General features: G+C 39.6%; 1 protein-coding gene and 1 long non-coding RNA gene across 3 annotated transcripts in view; one reads left to right on the plus strand and one right to left on the minus strand.

Annotated features, from left to right (window-relative positions):
* Window positions 1-22,282, plus strand: part of pam (peptidylglycine alpha-amidating monooxygenase) — an 89,327-nt gene that overhangs the window by 55,542 nt on the left and 11,503 nt on the right. For both annotated transcript variants that reach the window (XM_075456198.1, XM_075456199.1), the window contains exons 12-18: window positions 11,712-11,815; window positions 13,585-13,778; window positions 15,701-15,751; window positions 18,109-18,238; window positions 19,194-19,310; window positions 19,405-19,477; window positions 19,754-19,964. In XM_075456198.1, coding sequence (XP_075312313.1) covers window positions 11,712-11,815; window positions 13,585-13,778; window positions 15,701-15,751; window positions 18,109-18,238; window positions 19,194-19,310; window positions 19,405-19,477; window positions 19,754-19,964 — 880 coding nt within the window. The remainder of the gene's footprint in view (window positions 1-11,711; window positions 11,816-13,584; window positions 13,779-15,700; window positions 15,752-18,108; window positions 18,239-19,193; window positions 19,311-19,404; window positions 19,478-19,753; window positions 19,965-22,282) is intronic.
* LOC142373140 (uncharacterized) lies at window positions 8,228-10,043 on the minus strand. Its single transcript, XR_012768407.1, has 2 exons — window positions 9,410-10,043; window positions 8,228-9,278 (listed from the first exon to the last, which is right to left on the minus strand). It is a non-coding gene; the product is annotated as an uncharacterized LOC142373140 (long non-coding RNA).

Here is a 22,282-nt window from a genome sequence, read left to right on the forward strand (position 1 = left end):
GGCAGGGACACGAATAAACGTGTTATTTACAATTTGTTATACAAGATATACATCACGTTACAAATGATGTAAAACTACATTAGGTACAACTGGGAAGAGCAGGAATAGCAGAGGCAGCTGTGAAAAGTAAACTAAATTCGAAATAAAATCCGAAATAAATCCGAAATAAAACTTCATTGCAGTGAGAAAGGTATGCGTGAGGTTACTACACTATTGTATTGAAGCACTTGACACGGCAATTGCAACAGTCTCAGGATTAAACGAATATTGTTTGGATAGGAACCAAAGTTTACACGTCTGTTTCCGCGAACTCCGCGGATTGTCGGACCCCTACAATCTGTGGATTGTCATTGGTTTTCGCCGAAACGCGTCATAGCTCATTACCATAATGTTAGCTTGAGTTTATTCGCTGGAATCCGCTCTGGTCGCTCAGTTCTCTTCGCCACTGGCGAATCCGCTCTGGTAGCCCAGGTAGCTCACCCTCCATAGAGAAATAATGATTTCCGGGGCTCAGGTAGCGTTGGTCGCTCTTGGTGTACACGCAGCATTACAGGCCGCTGGAAAACAATTAAATGAGAGTGGAATTAATAAAAATCAAACGTAAGTCACAGTAACATCAAGCAAGGAAGGAGAACCAGTAAAAAAAAAAGAAGTTACTTACACATAATTTCGTCATTATCAGCATTGTGTAAATCTGGACTTGCGGACATAGCTCCTAGCAGAAAAGAGGTGACGGCCTCGTTGTGAGGAGAGTTTAGCCTGTGAAAACAAATTAGACAGTTAAGATCGGTATCTATTAACGTGTCCATTTCCTTATACAGAAGAATGAAAGCATATTATTTAAATCTTACCCTTGCTCCGGATCGTAGCGCCTAGTATTGGTCTCTGAGTTGTGAAGTCGGCCTGTAAATTACAAGACAAAAAATACACTTTAATAAAGAAACTTACACTGCTTCTGTTGTTCTTTTGCAAGGCTACAAGGCTACTTTTAGCTTGGGCTACCAACAAAGGCGTGGTTTTATAGTACGTTTAGCTTAGCTAGCAGTCATCAAACATATTCTTACCGCAATCTTAGGATTGTGCACCCGTCTTCTTTTCTTGGGGTTAGCCTCTCCCGCACAGTTTTTAGACTCCAGAGCAACCAACCGATCCTCAATGGACAGCAACCTGGAGTTAACGGCACTGAACTGCTCGTTCATGCCAGTAGCAACCAGACTCAACTGACGAGACAGTCCGCTGATGGCAACCAACAGTTTCTTGTGGTCGGTCTGCGGACTGGCTGGAAGTTGGTCGCGTTCAACCAGAGGAGTTGGGGCGGGAGAGCTAAATGCGAGACGCCGTCCAGCCATTGTAGCAAAAATCCTTACTAGCGTGTAGACAAGGCAGCAAAACCACAGGAACTGGAGATGAAGGTCTGAGAACTAGCTAGGTACGATAATGTTTGTTTATATGCTAGTCGTGCAAGTAGCCGTGGCCATGACCTCTCACGTGATGAGGAGTAGAAGGCTCGTCGGGCTCCTCCAATCACATGCGAGGTTATTGTTATACGGAAGGACTCGCGAGACAAGCTCGCCCTGGCTCGCGTCTATGATATAAAAAAGGTGTGCCTGTGAAACTCTTGTTTGTTGAAAGATGGAAGTCCCAAGACGGAAGGAAAGACCTCGGCGCTTCTGTGAACATTGCAACTATGAACTCTCTCATTCATAGTATTATGGCCACAGAAGGCGCTATTTCAAAAATGGAGTTTGGGAGAGAAAATCCAAAAGCATTCATTAATATTGTGGATGTTAATACATCCACTGTGCATTTAAGTAAGACCAAATTTTTATTTATTTATTTTTCCTTTATTTAGCCAGGATTGTCCCATTGAGACGAAGAGTCTCTTCTGCCAGGGAGTCCTGGTCAAAATGGCAGCTTACATACAGTTCCAGACGCAGACAGACACAAAACATAAAATAAGGAAAATAAACTTACAAAAAATACATTAAGAGAAAAAATAACAATGATAAACTTAGGCCTACATAAAACATAGCATCAGATCAAGGTTATGTGGTTATATGTAAAACAATGACATTCCTCTGTGTAAACAGCATTAATTTCCCTCTTAAAAGTCTCCAAAGAGGGCAGAGAATCCATGCACAATATATTCTGCAACTCATTCCATAGGTGAGGAGCATAAAAAGAAAAGCCTGTCTTCCCTAATTCAGTACGAGGAGTGCAAGACTGAAGTAACAACTTCTGTGAGGAACGTGTACCATAAGATGAAGTGCAAAGAGTCAATAAATTACAGATATAATGGGGAAGTTTACCCAACAATGCCTTAGCAATAAAAAGTAACATATGCAATTTACGCCTTAAATACAGAGATGGCCATTGGACTTTAGAGTATAGAACACAATGGTGAGTTCTTGAGGGGGCACCTGTTACAAATCGCAATGCAGAATGATAAACTGCGTCCAGCTTCTTGAGGAAGCATAAGGGTGCATCCATATAAATTGTATCACCATAATCCAACACTGAGAGAAAAGTACTCTGGACCAGCCTTTTTCTTGCTAAAAATGAAAAACATTTTTTCATACGAAAATAAAAACCAACCTTAGGTCTTAGCTTTCTTAAAAGATTATTGATATGCACTTCAAATGTGAGCTTTTGGTCTAACCAAATACCAAGATATTTGTAAGAAATAACCCGCTCCAGGAAGGTACCATCAAGTGTTGTTAAGTTACCATCAGGACATGCTCTTGATCGTGTGAAAATCATATACTTCGTTTTATTTGTGTTAAGTGCTAATTTTAACTGCAATAATGCATTTTGAATGGATATGAAGGACGTTTGTAAAGAATCCAAGGCATCTTGCACTGAGGTACTAACAGTGTATAGAATGGTATCATCTGCATATAGATGTACCTTGGCTGGATTTAGGCCCTTATCTATATCATTAATATACAGAGAAAACAAGATTGGGCCAAGAACTGACCCTTGCGGGACACCTGCTTTTATGGTAAGTAAGGGTGATTGAAGGTTCTCTAGGGCAACACACTGTGTTCTGCCAACTAAATAATTTGAAAACCATTGTAACACTGGGCTACTAAAACCTATAGCCTTAAGTCTATGCAATAGTATTTTAAAATCAACAGTATCAAACGCCTTGGAGAGGTCAACAAAAAGCGCACAACATGATTTTTTTGTGTCCAAGGCAGAAATAAAATCATTTAAAACAGATGTCACGGCAGTTCCAGTGCTATGACCTTGCCTGAAGCCTGATTGAGTTGAACTTAAAATATTGTTTTCAGCTAAGTAGTGTTTCATTTGCTCACTGACAAGAGATTCAAACACTTTAGCTAGGGTTGACAACCTGGAAATGGGTCGATAATTATCTAAGATAGACGGGTCACCCCCTTTTAGAAGTGGCAACACTTCAGCTGATTTCCAAGATTCTGGGATACATCCACTTGTTAAACTAAGGTTAAAAATAGCAGCAATGGCATCAGAAATTAAAAGTGCAGCAGTTTTATAAAAGAATGGTTCAATTTGATCAGGACCTGCTGATTTTTTTACAATCCAAGTTTGCCAACGCCTTTCGTACCTGCGAGGTGGATATATGAGTAAAATTAAAATAACTATTATTAGATGCAGTACATATGTGGTCAGTATTTGTTACATCAGTTTTAGTCTGAGTCATAACCCCTGCATTTATGAAGTGCTCATTGAAGCAAAGAAAAGGTCACTGTAGTCATGCCACTATGCACAGTGGCTGAGCTCTAGGATGACAGGGACAACAAGAAAGCAGACATTCCCAGCTGCACTCCCCCTCCAGGCAATTGCATTCCCACCCATAGCGTCTTATTCTTATGTGTAGCCTTAATTCTATTCTTACTGTTCTGTATTTTTTATTCTTTTTTATGTTATTGTTGAGTGTTGTACTTTGAGAGCAAAGATTAACCAGAGTCAAATTCCTTGTTTGTTTACGCCAACCTGGCCAAAAAAGCTAATTCTGATTTTGTGTATCTTTTTTTACATAACATTTGCCATTGCTAATGACATACACAGTAGTTAATCTAGCATACTTTCATTAAATAAATCAATTCAAGATAAAATGTAAGAGTCTATAATTAGGCTATACTTAGCCTGATCTATTTGTACCAGAGATTTTACCTTTTAGAAAAATCTCACCTGGGATAAAACTCCCCCTGCAACCCTGATTTGCATTTGTATAGTCTCCCCTAGAATTAGGAGCAGGGGGGTCATAGGGGGATGACTGCCAAGCCAGGCCCACGTCAATTTCCGGCAATTCACGGCCGTTTTCTGCATTGCCTGCAAATTGCCGTAAATAGCCGTAAACCTGAAATTTCACGACAAGCTACAGTGCCGCATACTGACGAAAATCCCACTTTTCATGCAGTGAAAGCGTAGGATGCAGTGGTGTAAAGTACGCCGCCACTGGACTCTAGAGCAGTGGAGACGCCTTCTCTGGAGGGACCAATCACGCTGCTCCATCTGGCATCTGATGGAGGAGTCTGGGTTTGGCGGTTGCCAGGGGAACAGTACTTGTCTGACTGCATTGTGCCAGGTGTAAAGTTTGGTGGAGGGGGGATTATGGTGTGGGGTTGTTGCTCAGGAGCTGGGCTTGGCCCCTTAGTTCCAGTGAAAGGAACTCTGAATGCTTCATACCAAGAGATTTTGGACCATTTCATCCTCCAACTTTGTGGAAACAGTTTGGGGACGGCCCCTTCCTGTTCCAACATGACTGCGCACCAGTGCACAAATTAAGGTCCATAAAGACATGGATGAGCCAGTTTGGTAAAGAAGAACCTGACTGGCCTGCATGAAACATTTGTGACCTCATAAATGTGCTTCTGGAAGAATGGTCAAAAACTCCCATAAACACTCCTAAACCTTGTGGAAGGAAGAGCTCAAGCTGTTATAGCTGCAAAGGGTGGGCCAGCGTCATATTAAACCCTTTGGATTAAGAATGGGATGTTACTGAAGTTCATATGCGTGTAAAGGCAGATGAGCCAATACTTTTGGTAATATAGTGTATATTCTGCCCTTTTCTCACAAGTTTGACCTTCTTTTCCACAGGTGTCTGTGACATGATTTAGTCAAAATATCACACAGAAGTAGTACCTTTTTTATTTTTTATACCATGTATTCACAGCTCTTTTCCTTATAACTGGTTTCCCTCCACAGGGAGTGTCCTTTATCAGATACAAATTGCATTCCATAACTCCTTTAGAACATCATTAGCTTTTGACAGAGCATACATTACCAACTATGACAGCAAATGCTAGCACAAACATCAAACCAAGCTCACGCTTCCACTCTCCATGATAGAAAGATAATCATGAGAAGTTTTATTCTCAAATACTTTTATTCTCAAATACTACTCAAATAAATAGAATAGTTCAACCAGGGAGGATCATTGGCTTGGATATCTCATCTCTGTTTATATAGAAATAAACACTCATATAGGATACCAGCTCGATTAACCCTGAGCTTCACTGTTGCTCCATTCCTATGGAAGCAAATCGTAATCAAAATTCAAATTCAAATGCATTATCAGAAATGCTTTTTCATTTTAAGAATGTGGCTGCATTATTTGACTCATAAATAAAATTACTAATCAATCATCCTATTTGCATTTCAATTTTCTTCTTCTAGACTGCTCATTCTTTCACTTAATTCAAATGAAAAGGACAAAGACATTTGAAATTTAATTTTCAAAATATGCCTCAGCAAATAGATACCAAAATTCAATTTGAAATGTAAAAGTTGAAAATTCAAATGCATTATCAGAAATGCTTTTTCATTTTAAGAATGTGGCTGCATTATTTGACTCATAAATAAAATTACTAATCAATCATCCTATTGCATTTCAATTTTCTTCTTCAAGACTGCACATTCTATGCCATAATCAAAAAGAAAACAAAGCGGACATTGCTTTTTCGTTTTCGTGGTCTGCATGCAAAATACTGCCCACAATTCGATAATGAAAAAGCAATCTGAGCGGCGCAGGAGAGTGACGTCACGCCTGCTGACCGTGCTACCCATCATGTAGGCTACGGTAGGGGGCGGTGTGCATATTTGCTGTACAGTTTAGCTGCCCAGGTGGAGTCAAACAATATATCCGATTCTGATGCCCGTGACCGGGTTGAACGGGTCACAGAGAGCTTGGCTGCATACTCTGCCGTCACAGATTCAGAGGTTAGTGCAGCAAGGGCTAGCGCGTCGCGGCTACGACCGGCCATGACTTTCTGGCCGCGGCCATTACTGAGGGAGCAGCCATTAATGAGGCTGAGACAGACGTTGCGAACAGGAGTCGGGGGATTACCTTTCACAGGTAGGATTCAACATGATTATTGGTTGTATTTTGTCAATAGAATATTATTGTACTGTATTTGTGTCTGCCGGCGAAATCGTAGCCAGCAAACGTTAAACTAGGATATGTTTATAGCCGGTGTTATGCCGAGAAGTGCACCCCCTGCTGGTCGTACTTTAAGGAGAGTCTGTGATGGAATGATATGATATAACTACATCATAATTTGTTTACCTAATTGAATTAACGGATGCAAATCTCAATAAGTCCAAATTTGTATATAAAATTAAAATAACCAAATTTCATAGTTTCAGGTTCATTTTTATATCATTTCATCTGGGCTATAATGAGTTGAGATTGTTAATAGAAAATGTATCCAACCGTCTTTCGTGTTGACTACAAAAGTATTAGTCACGGCCCTTACTTTTGAATATATGTCCAATAATATAAAAATAGTTAGGTATAGGAATACTCTAAACTCTACAATTGTCGGATTATCATAATTGTACACGTATTATTAATTTACATGAAGAGATGTGAAAAAAAGATGCACGAATGAAACATCATTGTCAGCTCAATATTATTTTTTTTGGATAAATGTAATAATCCACACCTGAAACGGTTTACGCGCGCTCCGTGAATGGGAATGCACTTCTCGGCAGAACACCTCTGTTCACACGGCTATTAGGCCAACGGAGACTTCATAAATCATATATTCCATAACACAGGCTTAGATTACAACTAACACAAGAATGCTACTTTTGAAATAATGCAAATATTACTGTTATAACATTGACCATCAGATTTTACTCAGGTTTATTAATGACGTTTATTATGCCTGTATTATTCACATGTAATTCTTTCATCCTAACAAAAGTATTTACCTCATGTCTCATACCCACCCCTCAGATTGTCCGACTGAGAGTTGGTGTTATTCCCTCCATCTTGGGCTTACAGGTTCACCTAATAAGAGTAGGTGTATCATCATAAGGCTATTAGCATTCATAAATTGAAATATTATCAATAACAGGGCGGGGTGAAATACTTATCCCTGTGTGTGTGTGTATTTTTATATATTTTAATATTATGCTTCTTCATTTTAGCCAGAAAAGGGCAGGACTACATGTTCTTCCAGAAAAGCTGAAGAGAGCCTGTCTGTGGCCACTCAGGATGACAGCAAGGGCTCGCACATTTTCTGGTGGGGGGGGGGACACACACTAGGGCCAGAACACCAACTACAGGTACCGTACATTAACAGCAGAATGACAGTGTGTGATAGACTGGTCAGTAGGCTATATTTATAAGACACCGATGCCCGTTGTCAGCTGCCGCTGTTTTGGCAGCTCGAGCCTTGTCGTAATTTTGTACTTTGGAACGGATGGAATGAGAATCCAGCTTTGTTATATACATATGTATGTGTATATATATATTTCTAGTGTAAGGTAGAGGATGTTTGTTTTGTATGTGTATTTATTTGACGATTGCCTATGGTGCCCTACGAATGAATGAGTACGTATGTATACACACTGCTTGAAGATCATTCAAGCTGTTGACCTAACGAATTTTCCAATCATGTACTACAAGCTTTGTATCATTGAAGAGGAATAAAGACACTATACAGCTGTTATGATTTTTATGTAACATCTTTATCAAATCTGTAATAAAGTATTTCACAAGGCCAAAACAATGTAAGAAAATATCTTTGATTTTTGCTTTTTTGGCTTCACAGCATAACTTTGTTATGACCATAGCATCAAGGTTCAAGGTGCAATGTTTTTTAAATTGCCAATTGTGCATGAACCGCAGTCAAGACACATGCATTACTTGTTCAGGGATCTCTCTGAGTTAGTCTAGAAAAATAGAAATACTATAATAAAATATAACGAATATAAAAAACACTGTACAAGAAGGTAGTTGTATATACACAAGTTTTAATATTTTGAATGGTATCAACCTAAAGCAAAACAAAATGAGCTAAAAGCCCTGAAAGAGGAGTGTTTTGCAGAGCTTGTTTTTGTCTCATGCTCCCTTTTATGCAGGTCAAGAGAGGTCAGTTTGCCAATGTGGTGGAGCCTTATTTTCAGAAACACAGACACAAACAATGACAACAAGTTGGAATAATGGTTGTTGATGCCAAACTTTGTCTCCTCAATGTGTTCCCCAAGCTGAAAAACATCCTCCGTTCTCCTCCCGGATGATGTACGTGACTGTCGTCGTCTTTACAGCTTTGCTGAAGCTTGGCAGAATCACCCACTCTGCAGCCCTCAGCACCTTCACTGTGCCACATGATGGAATCACTAGTACACCGTTGTTTTTCAGGGCTAGAAAGTGGTAGCTATCATGAAATGATGAAGGTACAGCATCTCTGACCAAGCTTGCATGGCACACACCACAGGACAGCTTTTGCAGAATCTGGAGGACTACAAACCCTGCGATGTAGTACAAAGCATTGTCCACAACATCCACCAGTATAAATATTGAGAAGTAGCTATTTAACATATTTAGAACGGTAATTTTGATATGATGTTTAAAAAAAAAATACTCAAATCATTAGGCTGAGTTAGTGAGTTTGAGGTTGAAGCTTCTGGGTCATCCTGAGTGGCCACAGACAGGCTCTCTTCAGCTTTTCTGGAAGAACATGTAGTCCTGCCCTTGGTAGTCCTAACAAAGCTGGATTCTCATTCCATCCGTTCCAAAGTACAAAATTACGACAAGGCTCGAGCTGCCAAAACAGCGGCAGCTGACAACGGGCATCGGTGTCTTATAAATATAGCCTACTGACCAGTCTATCACACACTGTCATTCTGCTGTTAATGTACGGTACCTGTAGTTGGTGTTCTGGCCCTAGTGTGTGTCCCCCCCCCCACCAGAAAATGTGCGAGCCCTTGCTGTCATCCTGAGTGGCCACAGACAGGCTCTCTTCAGCTTTTCTGGAAGAACATGTAGTCCTGCCCTTTTCTGGCTAAAATGAAGAAGCATAATATTAAAATATATAAAAATACACACACACACAGGGATAAGTATTTCACCCCGCCCTGTTATTGATAATATTTCAATTTATGAATGCTAATAGCCTTATGATGATACACCTACTCTTATTAGGTGAACCTGTAAGCCCAAGATGGAGGGAATAACACCAACTCTCAGTCGGACAATCTGAGGGGTGGGTATGAGACATGAGGTAAATACTTTTGTTAGGATGAAAGAATTACATGTGAATAATACAGGCATAATAAACGTCATTAATAAACCTGAGTAAAATCTGATGGTCAATGTTATAACAGTAATATTTGCATTATTTCAAAAGTAGCATTCTTGTGTTAGTTGTAATCTAAGCCTGTGTTATGGAATATATGATTTATGAAGTCTCCGTTGGCCTAATAGCCGTGTGAACAGAGGTGTTCTGCCGAGAAGTGCATTCCCATTCACGGAGCGCGCGTAAACCGTTTCAGGTGTGGATTATTACATTTATCCAAAAAAAATAATATTGAGCTGACAATGGTGTTTCATTCGTGCATCTTTTTTTCACATCTCTTCATGTAAATTAATAATACGTGTACAATTATGATAATCCGACAATTGTAGAGTTTAGAGTATTCCTATACCTAACTATTTTTATATTATTGGACATATATTCAAAAGTAAGGGCCGTGACTAATACTTTTGTAGTCAACACGAAAGACGGTTGGATACATTTTCTATTAACAATCTCAACTCATTATAGCCCAGATGAAATGATATAAAAATGAACCTGAAACTATGAAATTTGGTTATTTTAATTTTATATACAAATTTGGACTTATTGAGATTTGCATCCGTTAATTCAATTAGGTAAACAAATTATGATGTAGTTATATCATATCATTCCATCACAGACTCTCCTTAAAGTACGACCAGCAGGGGGTGCACTTCTCGGCATAACACCGGCTATAAACATATCCTAGTTTAACGTTTGCTGGCTACGATTTCGCCGGCAGACACAAATACAGTACAATAATATTCTATTGACAAAATACAACCAATAATCATGTTGAATCCTACCTGTGAAAGGTAATCCCCCGACTCCTGTTCGCAACGTCTGTCTCAGCCTCATTAATGGCTGCTCCCTCAGTAATGGCCGCGGCCAGAAAGTCATGGCCGGTCGTAGCCGCGACGCGCTAGCCCTTGCTGCACTAACCTCTGAATCTGTGACGGCAGAGTATGCAGCCAAGCTCTCTGTGACCCGTTCAACCCGGTCACGGGCATCAGAATCGGATATATTGTTTGACTCCACCTGGGCAGCTAAACTGTACAGCAAATATGCACACCGCCCCCTACCGTAGCCTACATGATGGGTAGCACGGTCAGCAGGCGTGACGTCACTCTCCTGCGCCGCTCAGATTGCTTTTTCATTATCGAATTGTGGGCAGTATTTTGCATGCAGACCACGAAAACGAAAAAGCAATGTCCGCTTTGTTTTCTTTTTGATTATGGCATAGAATGTGCAGTCTTGAAGAAGAAAATTGAAATGCAATAGGATGATTGATTAGTAATTTTATTTATGAGTCAAATAATGCAGCCACATTCTTAAAATGAAAAAGCATTTCTGATAATGCATTTGAATTTTCAACTTTTACATTTCAAATTGAATTTTGGTATCTATTTGCTGAGGCATATTTTGAAAATTAAATTTCAAATGTCTTTGTCCTTTTCATTTGAATTAAGTGAAAGAATGAGCAGTCTTGAAGAAGAAAATTGAAATGCAAATAGGATGATTGATTAGTAATTTTATTTATGAGTCAAATAATGCAGCCACATTCTTAAAATGAAAAAGCATTTCTGATAATGCATTTGAATTTGAATTTTGATTACGATTTGCTTCCATACATTCCTCTTCATTTTAAGTTTATAAGAATTGTTTCCCAAAGTTTGTGTTTTGGTTTTTTTTTGCTTTTGATTTCTAACTTGCAACTGTGAAAATTTGGAACTTAATTAAACATTAAACAAACTACAGATCTAGTTTTGACTCATTTCTTTCTTCACTTAACTTAAGTAATGCTGATGAGAGAGAAAAAAAAATATATATATATATATATATATATATATATATATATATATATATGTATATACAGTATGTGTATATATACATATCTATTTATCATATAAATGTTATTTATTTATAATTAGTTTTGTGATAATTAGTTTTCTTAAATTTTCTTTAACAAAGGACCGATATATTCATAAATATGTACACTCACAGACTCCAAGTCAACATCTTTAGATTTCTGTATACACATATATATATATATATATATATATATGTATGTGTGTGTGTGTGTGTGTTATGTATATGTACATATGTGTGTATGTATAATCACGATAGTATTGCACAGCAGTGACTCTGTCTTCTCTCTAGGCTTTCTATCCTGCTAACAGAGAAATGAATGTGCAGTATGGTGACACCATTGCTGCCAGATGTGTGTTTACTGGTGAGGGAAGAACCTCCAAAACATACATTGGGTGAGTTCTCCAACTAATTCTTATTTACGGTGAGTTTCTGATGAAGTATGATGCAAAGGTGCCTTAAAATTCTCTATGATTTAGACTTGGTTCTTATAGAATGTGAATAATATATGAACTCGTTTGGACTAATTGGGCTGTCTTTGTATTGGAGTGTAGTTTATAGATACTGTACATATCATGTGTGAGACAACAATAGCCTCTTTTACATACCCATTATATATCGACTTTATAAGCAAAAAAAAGAACATCTTCATCAACCCTCCACTGTTCCTCCACGTAATTTACACAAGCCAAAGAGAGTCTGATCAGCCATGTATCACTGTGTCCCTCCACACATCAAACCTGTGTGGCAGACTCAGCTGAGTGAGGACAGCTCTGTTAGTTAGAGCCGAGAGTTCTGTAATGCCAGTTTGATGCGTTTCAGGCCCGTTTCAACTCGGTTACTGCCTCCTCTGCCAGTTCAGAGACGTATCAGTGGTAGATCAGGTTCAACCACCCATTCCACCTCTGTACCTTCACACAAGACTTGTTGTCAACAAAGCCACACCAAGTCCCTGCTGAAAAAGGCATAAGTGGAAGAGAAAAGAATGTGTTTTTCTTTAGGTGTGTTCTTCTACTCAAATTTCAAGGGTTCATGTTATTCGCTCTTTCATGTTGTAATCTATGCTTTGTAAGAATCATGGAAATGGGTCAGAAAGGATTGCCAGGTCTTATAAAATTGACCCTCCGAGCCTCCAATTGAAAATCTTACCTTCTCTAGAGTTAGACAGTGCATAACACCTCGGAGCCACTGAATGTGTGTGGGTGAGGCTGTCTCCTTCCATCCAAGCAGAATGGCCCGCCTGGCCAGAAGCAAGGAGAAAGGGATCACATGGTGCTCAATGGAAGTCATCTGGGGAACATCATCCGCAGAAGCACCAAACAGAGCAATCATAGGGTTTGGATCTAGTCTACGCTTCAGAATTTTTGAAAGAGTATGAAAAACTTCATTCCAAAAATCTTGTAATGGAGGGCACAGCCAGTACATGTGGAAAAGAGTGGCGTCCCCTGACTTGCATTTATCACAGGTAGGGGTGGTGTCCAAGTATATGCTGGCAAGTTCGACCTTTGACATGTGAGCTCTATGGACCACTTTAAATTGTATTCCGCAGTGTCTCGCACACAGTGATGATTTATGGATCGATTTCAGGATCGAGTCCCAGCGGTCAGGTGCAATTGAATGCCCTAGGTCCTGTTCCCATGCAATCTTGGTCCGATTCAATGGCAAATGCTGCAGCATGGTGATGTTATGATGTTCTCCCCATGTATGCGTGGGTTCTCTCCGGGTACTCCGGCTTCCTCCCAACACCCAAAAACATGCATGTTAGTTTAATTGATTACTCTAAATTGTACTTAGGAGTGAATGTGAGCATGGATGCGTGTTTGTCTCATTTGTCTCTGTGATGGATTGGTGATCTGTCCAGGGTGTACCCTGCCTCTCACCCAATGACAACTGGGTTGGGCTCCAGCCCCGCCCACAACCTTAAATTGGATTTAGCGGGTATGGACAATGGATGGATGTTTGATATGATGAAATAGAGAAACTTTTCTGTATTCCATATAGCCTTAGTGTAGTCTGTCGGACAGACTGATCTTTTATCTTTACATGGCCTAAAGATGTGTAACTATAGACTAAGTTCAGAGTAAATTCATGTAACTCAGATGAACATCTATGATAGGTAAACCAAGTTTATCCTCAGCCTGTTTTTTTTTTTCTTTTTCTACAGTGGTACCTCTGATGATGAAATGTGCAACTTCTACATAATGTATTACATGGACAACAAACATGCCATTCCTTATATGAACTGCATGGAGACTGGCTTGAAAGAACTGTTCAGACACATTCCAGCTGAGGCAAATGTCCCCATCACTGTCAGTGCAGGTCATATGAACAATATGATGCATGTGGAACATGCAACAGGTACCAAATGCATCACATCTTTAACAAAAGATTTAAATCCAGTTTTTATATACTTTTTTTGGAAAAGTTTTCAGTTTTTGGAAATGTACAGAGCCAGTCAGAAGTCCAGACACATCTATTCATTACAAATGAATACTTACGTGTTCATGCTTTTGACTAGAGCTGTACGTCTTACTTTTCAACCCATACAGAACTTTTAATTGTATTTATGCCATCTTTTTTTGGTGACATACAAACCTAATTTCCAGAATATATCTGCACACACATGGACAAAATTGTTGGTACCCCTCTGTTAAAAAGAAGATAAACCCACAACAGCACTGAAATAACTTGAAACTGACAACAGTAATAATAAATAAAAAATTACTGAAAATGAATCAATGAAAAACAGACAGTGCTTTTGAATTGTGGTTCAACAGAATCATTTGAAAAAAGAAACGAATGAATCTGGCCTAGACAAAAATGATGGCACACCTAGAAAAGACTGAGAATGGTTTGACCATAGGGACATGTTACTAAGGTATGTCCTCTGATTAGCATCACAGGTGTCTTCTACTGTCAGTCAGTCAGTCAGTCTGCCTATTCAAAGGATGACAAGTAGTCACATGGTGTCTACCACACTGAACATGGACCACAGGAAATGAAGGAGAGAGTCGTCTCAGGAGATTAGAAAGAAAATGATTGCCAAGGTATGTTAGAGGGAAAGGCTCTAAGAGCATCTCTAAGCAGCTTGATGTTGCTGTGACTACAGCTGCACATATTATTGACAAGTTTAAGGTCCACGGCACTGTAGCCAACCTCCCTGGATGTGGCCGCAGGAGGAAAATTGAGAGACGGTTTATACGAATGGTAACCAAAGAGTCCAGAACAACCTCCAAAGAAAATAAAGGTGAACTCCAAGATCAAGGTACATCGGTGTCAGATCTCACCATCCGTCGCTGTTTGAGCCAAAGTGGACTTCATGGGAGACAACCAAGGAGGACACCACTGTTGAAAGCAAATCCTAAAAAAGTCAGACTGACGAGCCACAAAGCTTCTGGGAGAATGTCCTTTGGACAGATGAGACAGAACTGGAGCTTTTTGGCAAGGCACATCAGCTCTATGTTCACAGACGCAAAAATGAATCATAGCAAGAAAAGCCCACTGTCCCTACTGTGAAACATGGAGGAGGCTCGGTTATGTTCTGGCACAGAGTGTCTGAATCTGTGCAGGGTACAATGAAATCTCAAGAATTATCAAGGCATTCTGGAGAGAAATGTGCTGCCTAGTGTCAGAAAGCTTGGTCTCAGTCACAGGTCAGGGGTCCTTCACCAGGATAAAGAGCCAAAACACCCAAGAATGGCTAAGAGCAAAGCATTGGACTGTTCTGAAGTGGCCTAGGGTTAGGGTTGAAACATGCCGCCTGGAGAAGGCCTCCTTCAGACCTGAGACAACTGGAGCAGTTTGCTCACGAGGAGTGGGGGAAAATCCCTGAGGACAGGGGCAGAAGTCTCACTGACAGGGGCAGAAATCCTTTGATTGCCTCAAAAGGTTGTGCAACAACATATAAAGTTATGGGGGCTATCATTTCTGTGCAGGACAGATTCATTTCAGTTTGGTTTTTAAAATAATTCTGTTGAACCACAATTCAAAAGCAACGTCTGATTTTCACCAGTTAATTTTCAGTAATTTTTTTATTTATTATTACTTTCATCAATTTCAAGTTATTTCAGTGCTGTTGTGGCTTTATCTGCCTTTAACAGAGGGGTACAATTAGGTACCAACAATTATGTCCACGTGTGTATAGCTATACTGTATATGTGTATGTGTGTATATATAGATATATATATCTATATATCTATATATATAGATATATAGATCTATATATATATATGTGTGTGTGTGTGGATATAAAATTTTATTTTTATTTTTCCTCTGTTAAGATGACAGATTGCTCCTGGATACCAACAAAGTGAAGATGGTTTTGGATCAGGGTGAGTTCAGAGACTATAAGCTTAATGAACTACACAAAGCTGCAGAATGAATGACTCTCACAGACTGTGACAATAAAATTACATATATGGCCACAAAACTACTGTTGAGTTGTACAAATAACCAAAGGTGCACAAGGTCATTTGTGCACACACTTTTTAGTCTGTGAAAACACAGATCTTTAAAAATCATTTTCAACACTGGTTTGGTTTCAGTGTTATGTTGGTTGATACAATGTTTTACGTATGTTGGAGCAATTGATTGTGCTTCTCAAAATTGGAGACAAGATGGCCTTATCACATCTGTGATTGGCAACAGAGAACTTTTCCCAGAATATATTTGGTTTGATACTCTGTACCATCTAAAAAAGCTGGCAGAGGAACTGGTAGATATGAAAGAAAATCTTCAATTTCTTGTTTGAGGAGATCAGTAAAATACATTTCATAGGTTTAATGGACGAGGTGCATGAGCTAAAGGGTAAGATTAGCCAAATTAGTCCAAGGAGTAAACTGCTGGAACACAGGATTGATGACCCAAAGCAGTACTCCTGAGGTGATGAACGTCTTATTTGTGTCCTGGTTTTCAAACATCACAGCTATGCAAGAGCTGTAACTGGGGTCCAACATGGTATGGATGCACCGCCAGTGGAGCTACATACACTAGAGCAACAAGTTCTTTAGTAGGCAAAGGGCGCCATGGAGGAAAGAAGAGTCGGTCAGGGCACAGAAAAGGGAGTGCCGGAGAACCGAGTCAAAGCTCCAGGTTCATTATGAGACTTACAAAGAAAAGCTATGCGTGTTCAACCAGACTTTGTGTAGAACGAGGGAGAGTTATTTTTCTGAAATCATCAAAAACTGCAGTAACAACTCTCGTGTCCTGTTTGCTACAGTAAACAGATTAACAAACCCTCCAGTTTCACTGCCTTTAGAACTCATTTCTACATCCAAGTTTGATGAGTTTGCAATATTCTTTAATGACTAAGTTCAAGGCATTAAAAATGCAATAATCTCCAAAACACAACTAACTACTCTGCAGCCAGCTGGACACCTAGAGCTGACACATTTCACACCTGTTACTGACAAAACAGTCGAAGAGATCATCTGCAGTCTGAGTTCATCAACGTGCTGCCTTGATGAGTTGCCCACTAGATTCCTAAAGTCTGTGCTGAGCAGTTTGTTACCACAACTCGATCATCTAGTCAACATCTCACTCCAGACTGGAACATTTCCAAAGGCCTTAAAAACCGCTGTCATTAAGCCTCTTCTAAACAAGAGCAGTCTTGATGCCACAGTACTGAACAACTACCGGCCCATATCAAACCTGCCATTCTTAGGCAAAGTCCTAGAAAAGTCCTCCTCTGCCTGTGGTTCCAGGAAAGTGAACATTTTAACAGTCGGAGGGAGTTGATTCATTAATGCTAACATGATCTTCATGGAGTACTTTAAACAAACATCCTCAAAATAATTTTTAAGTTTAAAAAGAAAAAAATCAGCTGATATAAATTGCCTGTTGATATGGAAGTTATAAAATATGTCATCGAATCTATAGCAACACCTCTGACATAGAAATGCAGTCAATCTTTTAAGAGGGTTGTTATTCCTGACAACATGAAAGTCGCAAAGGGTCATACCTCTTTTCAAAAATGGGAATAAGTACTACATGGACAACTACAGGCCTGACACTGTGTCTGATAATGATATGAAAATGGTTTGATAATCAACTAAGTTGTTGCTAAGTTACAAAATCAACACCCCATCCATTGATGTTGATCTCTGAAGATATCTACCACACCTCTTTCTGCTTGATTGTTTTATTTTAATTGTTTTATCTATGTAGCATTTTTTAATAACAATTTATACTGCTGCTATATTATTCACCTTTAGAGATGAATAAAGTGATAGATAGATAGATAGATAGATAGATAGATAGATAGATAGATAGATAGATAGATAGATGGATGGATAGATAGAAATGTATTGATCCCTCGGGAGATTCCCTCTGGGAAATTAAGGCTCCAGCAGCAGTGCAGCACCTTAAAAAAACACGATATCAACACTATAAAAAACAATATATAAAATAATTGAATAGAATTGAATTGAACAAAAAAAAAACTGATGTTCACTGTCAGATCTGATGTAAGCCGTTTTTCATGCAGAGACGCAATTTAGGTACTTGGTGATAGGTAATAAGAAATCACTAAAGGTTTGTTTGGGACCATGAAGCAGGCAACATTCCCCTTTTTAGAGTGACAAGAAAATCATATAGGAGCTAGTTCCTCTGAAACAGTCACCAAATACCTTTTAATGACACTACATTTAGAATACCCTAACTTATTGACTGATCTGTATGTCTGGTGTAGACTACCATTTGGAGCAAGTCTCAACTTGGCCAAAGAACTCTCTCCAGCTGGGTCAGGTGTCAGGGCTGGCGCTGGACTCTGATTCTAACCTGGTCATTTTTCACAGAGGGGAACATCGCTGGGGGCTTGGGTAAGCTGATTCCACCCATTGCATGTCCATCTTCTGATACAGGTCCTACTGAAAACCAAAACTGATATTGTTTGTAATATAACTTGTTTATTAGCATCAACTCTGTCACATCTGGATCAAATCTCACATTAGCCTTTTTCTCACACAGGTTGTGGTTTGTTGACTGAATTTTAATTGATTGATTTAATTTGTGGTTCATTTTAATTGAAAAAAAGACATCCTCATTTACCCGTTGCTGATCCTTTTTGGTATTTCATATGTGGCAATCAGAGGCTGCCGAGCCTGTGCTAACACACATCAAGTCAGTGCTGTGGAATCAGCTGAGTCATGGTACCGTTGGTACCGAGGGGCAAATTCAGCAATGCCACCTCTCCCTTATTCCAATTTCACCCGTTTCTGCCTACCTGCCCAGCTCATAGGCATATCAGTGGTAGATCTACTTCAAGCCCCAGTTGTTCTGACACACAAAACACGTTTCTTTCAAGCCTCGTGCCAAGATAGATCTGAATGTCTTCACTGACATTAGCCAATTATCTTCCCAGGTCTTAAGGACCCAATTACTTCAGTAATGACTCATGCTTTGAGAGTAGCTAGCTCTTTTGTATCTCTGTTACTGGGCATTGCTCTTTACATCTGACTTCAGCAGCATGTTATTTGTACCACAAAACCACCATAAGAATTGCATTCAACACATTATGACAAATACAATTAGTTGGCAAATAACAATATTGGCCATTTTATTTAGTCATAAATTCGATTAAATTCAATCTAACTTCATTTAAGGAGTCACAATTTTGTCAATAATTCAAAAAGTTCCAAATGAGTTGAGGGAAGCATTTTGTCTCTCCTTCAGTATTTTGGCCACTACTCACTGTGGGCTGCTATCATTGCATTTCATGTCACACGGATGACTGTTGAATGACTGAAGGAACTCCACCCTCTTTTGGGTTTTCAGCTCTTTTAACAGTCAGGCTCAATACCAGCAGAGGTCTCTTGGGCCTATCCAGCAGTCCACTATTCTGGTTGTGGACCCCGTCAAAGGCAGAATCCTGAAGGCCTCTGGCAGAAACATGTAAGAGTGCTGTAGTTTTATTTGGTGTGAAAGAAAACATGTTTTTCTATTCAGCAGAACCACTTTAAAGATGCATTTCTTTCTAATTTGGCAGGTTTTATTTGCCTCATGGAATAACTACAGACAAGGACAATAATTACTGGGTCACTGATGTAGCTCTTCATCAGGTAAGGCGCAGTTTTGAGGGTATGTCAGCTGCCTCAGGCCAGTACTGCATGACTTCAGTGGGTAGCATATGTGCTGTGTTGTATATATTTGACAGCAGATAATTAATGGGAATGGTGCCAGTAAAGTTATGTCAAGTGTCCATATCACATTTACAGATACTTTAATTCTACATTTCTTGATAATGATATTTTAATGATGACCATATTATTACGTACTCACACCCCGTATATTTCCATTTTAGATCATCAGTTGTTAACTACTCTGTACTTCCTCAGGTGTTGAAAGTGAGCAGTGACGGCAGAGATCGAACTCTGCTGGAACTGGGAGAAGCTTTTACACCAGGAAGTGACAACAACCATTTCTGCCAACCAACTGATGTGGCTGTCGACACTGAAACGGGGAACATCTTTGTGTCTGATGGCTACTGTAATGCGAGGATACTGAAGTTCTCTGCTGATGGCATATACCTGTCTCAGTGGGGCGCAGGTATCTGACTACCTTTATATTTACTCGCACTTGGAAAGGCATAAAAAGCCAAAGGAGCCGATAAACAAGCAGTTGAACGGGAAGGTGGTGTTTAAATTCTGTTGAACACTATCCTGTCGTTCTTGTTAGTGTGTCCATTTGGTGGCTCCTTCCCAGCACTATGACACACAACTTTTTTTTCTGATAACACTTTAACTGCTGTTTTATGAAGACCTAGCATTACTTCTTTGCTTTGTATCATCTACATTATTTGCCATTAATCAACTAATCTATTCAACAGCCTCCTTACTGCATTTTTTTTTTTTTAAAGTCAAGTGACAAATTTAAACAACAATTCCCACGTGCACAGAAAGCTGCTGCATTTGTCTATCCTGTTTATGCATAACTTTACTCTGCTTGCTGGAGTTTAAACTTTATGGATCCAGCGGTGTGTTTTAAGGATTGTGTTTTTTAATACACTACCACACCACCACCACCTCAGTGTCAGAAGATCATAACCGTGGTTTTCAGCCTTGTCCTTTGTTTAAAGAGACAAGAGTTAAAAGAGTTATATGCCATTTTTAAGAGCCCTTTTGAAAACTAATTTTCTTTTTGCCCATGCAGTGTTTCACAGAGTGGCAAAGCCATTAAAATCTCTTCCTTTTTTCCTCAATTTTTTTTTTTTTTAAAAGTTCAACTAAGACAGTTGGCTAGTTCTAGAAAAAAGGTTCTATATACCAAAATAACTTGTATGAGCCTGAAAGTGAGAATGAGTTTTTAATTTTTAGATTATATAAAGTCTCCTCCATCCAGTGGACGTGTGGTGGGGATGGGTACACTCCCAGTTGTAAGCGGGTTCATGAAGGCTAAAGAAATGCAAACTGAGCATTCACACACAAAGCTCTTCACATCTGCTGCCACCGTTTGCTAACAAAACAGTTGTATCACGACTGCCTTGGTTTCCCAACCAGGGCCTAGTTTAGCTGCAGTGGTATGGGGAGCTCAGTCCAGCTTAGCAGGTGCTCACCAAAAACCTAGAACAGGAGTTTAAGGAACAAGGTTGTTGGCAAAGGTCCTTTGATGTTGTCGTGGAGGCCAAGAATCTTCTTTAGTTCTGGCGACTTCTGGTTTCAACACTGACTTGTTTAGCTCTCTGTTTAGCATTATCTACAGCCATTGTTGTCAACTCAGTATTTTCACAGCTTGCAATTTATTGCTGGTAGTGTCGGCGGAAGATTCCAATGGCAGAAGACACTGTTGGAGATTTGAAGTGGGTGTCGATATTGCCCAACTTCACCTCAAGTTTGGAGAATGTTGTGTTGAATTCTGCCAAGAATGATGCCTTGTGTTCCACTTTTAGTTGGATCTGGATATATTTTTGATGTATGAGGATACTATCAAAGGCTAAAGGTTAACAGTTGGGGACTGTGGAAAAGTACGATTATTTAGTCTTGCTGCTGAGCAGAACCCTGTCCACACATTTAATTTTGAAAATTTTGCCCTTTGGTGGATGCTCCTTTAACCCAGAATCATATAACTGACCTGCTGTTAAGTCACCAAGTTGATCGGCACCAGGTGTTGTTTTTCCACAATTATTTCAGTGTTACTGTAATCAGAAACTAATTACAGCAACCCAGTTGCTATGTGCTGGTCTGAGTGGCAGCAAGTCTGAGTAACTCCCTCTGTCTCTAACAACAGAAGAGGTGGGAGCTGAACTCTTTGATCAGACTTAAGTCAGGGAGGGCTTCAGGCCCAGATGGAGTCTGTCCAAGGCTTCTGAGGGACTGTGCTGGATAACTAGCAGTCCCTCTTCAGAGGCTCTTCAATACGAGCCCTCAGATGGACAAAGTACCGGTTTCGTCGCATGAGATTGCAGGTTGCTGAGGATCTTGCTGATCTTGACCCCCTCCAGTTTGCCTACCAGAAACACATAGGAGTGGAAGACGCGATTCTGTACATGTTGCATCGGGCATATGCTTATCTGGATGTGCCTGGTTCATATGTGAGAATCATGTTCTTTGACTTCTCCAGTGCCTTCAACACCATACGGCCTCCCATACTGAGAGACAAGCTGCTAGGTATGGGTGTGGCCCCCTCCCTGACATCATGGATTACAGACTATCTGACTGCCAGACCACAGTATGTCCGGATGGGGAGATGTGTTTCTGGAACACTGGAATGCAGCACTTTGTTTGTAAAAGTGTTAAATATGCATGTTTATCTGGCTACTATCTATCTATATCAAATTACATTTACTTTTTTTTTCCAACAACAGCTTTTTGTTTGAATATTTAATGTCCAACTTTAATTTAAATAGAAATCATGAGTGTTCTAACCCT

This window comes from Odontesthes bonariensis, chromosome 22 (genome assembly GCF_027942865.1).
Source record: "Odontesthes bonariensis isolate fOdoBon6 chromosome 22, fOdoBon6.hap1, whole genome shotgun sequence".
NCBI classification, from domain to species: Eukaryota; Metazoa; Chordata; class Actinopteri; order Atheriniformes; family Atherinopsidae; genus Odontesthes; species Odontesthes bonariensis.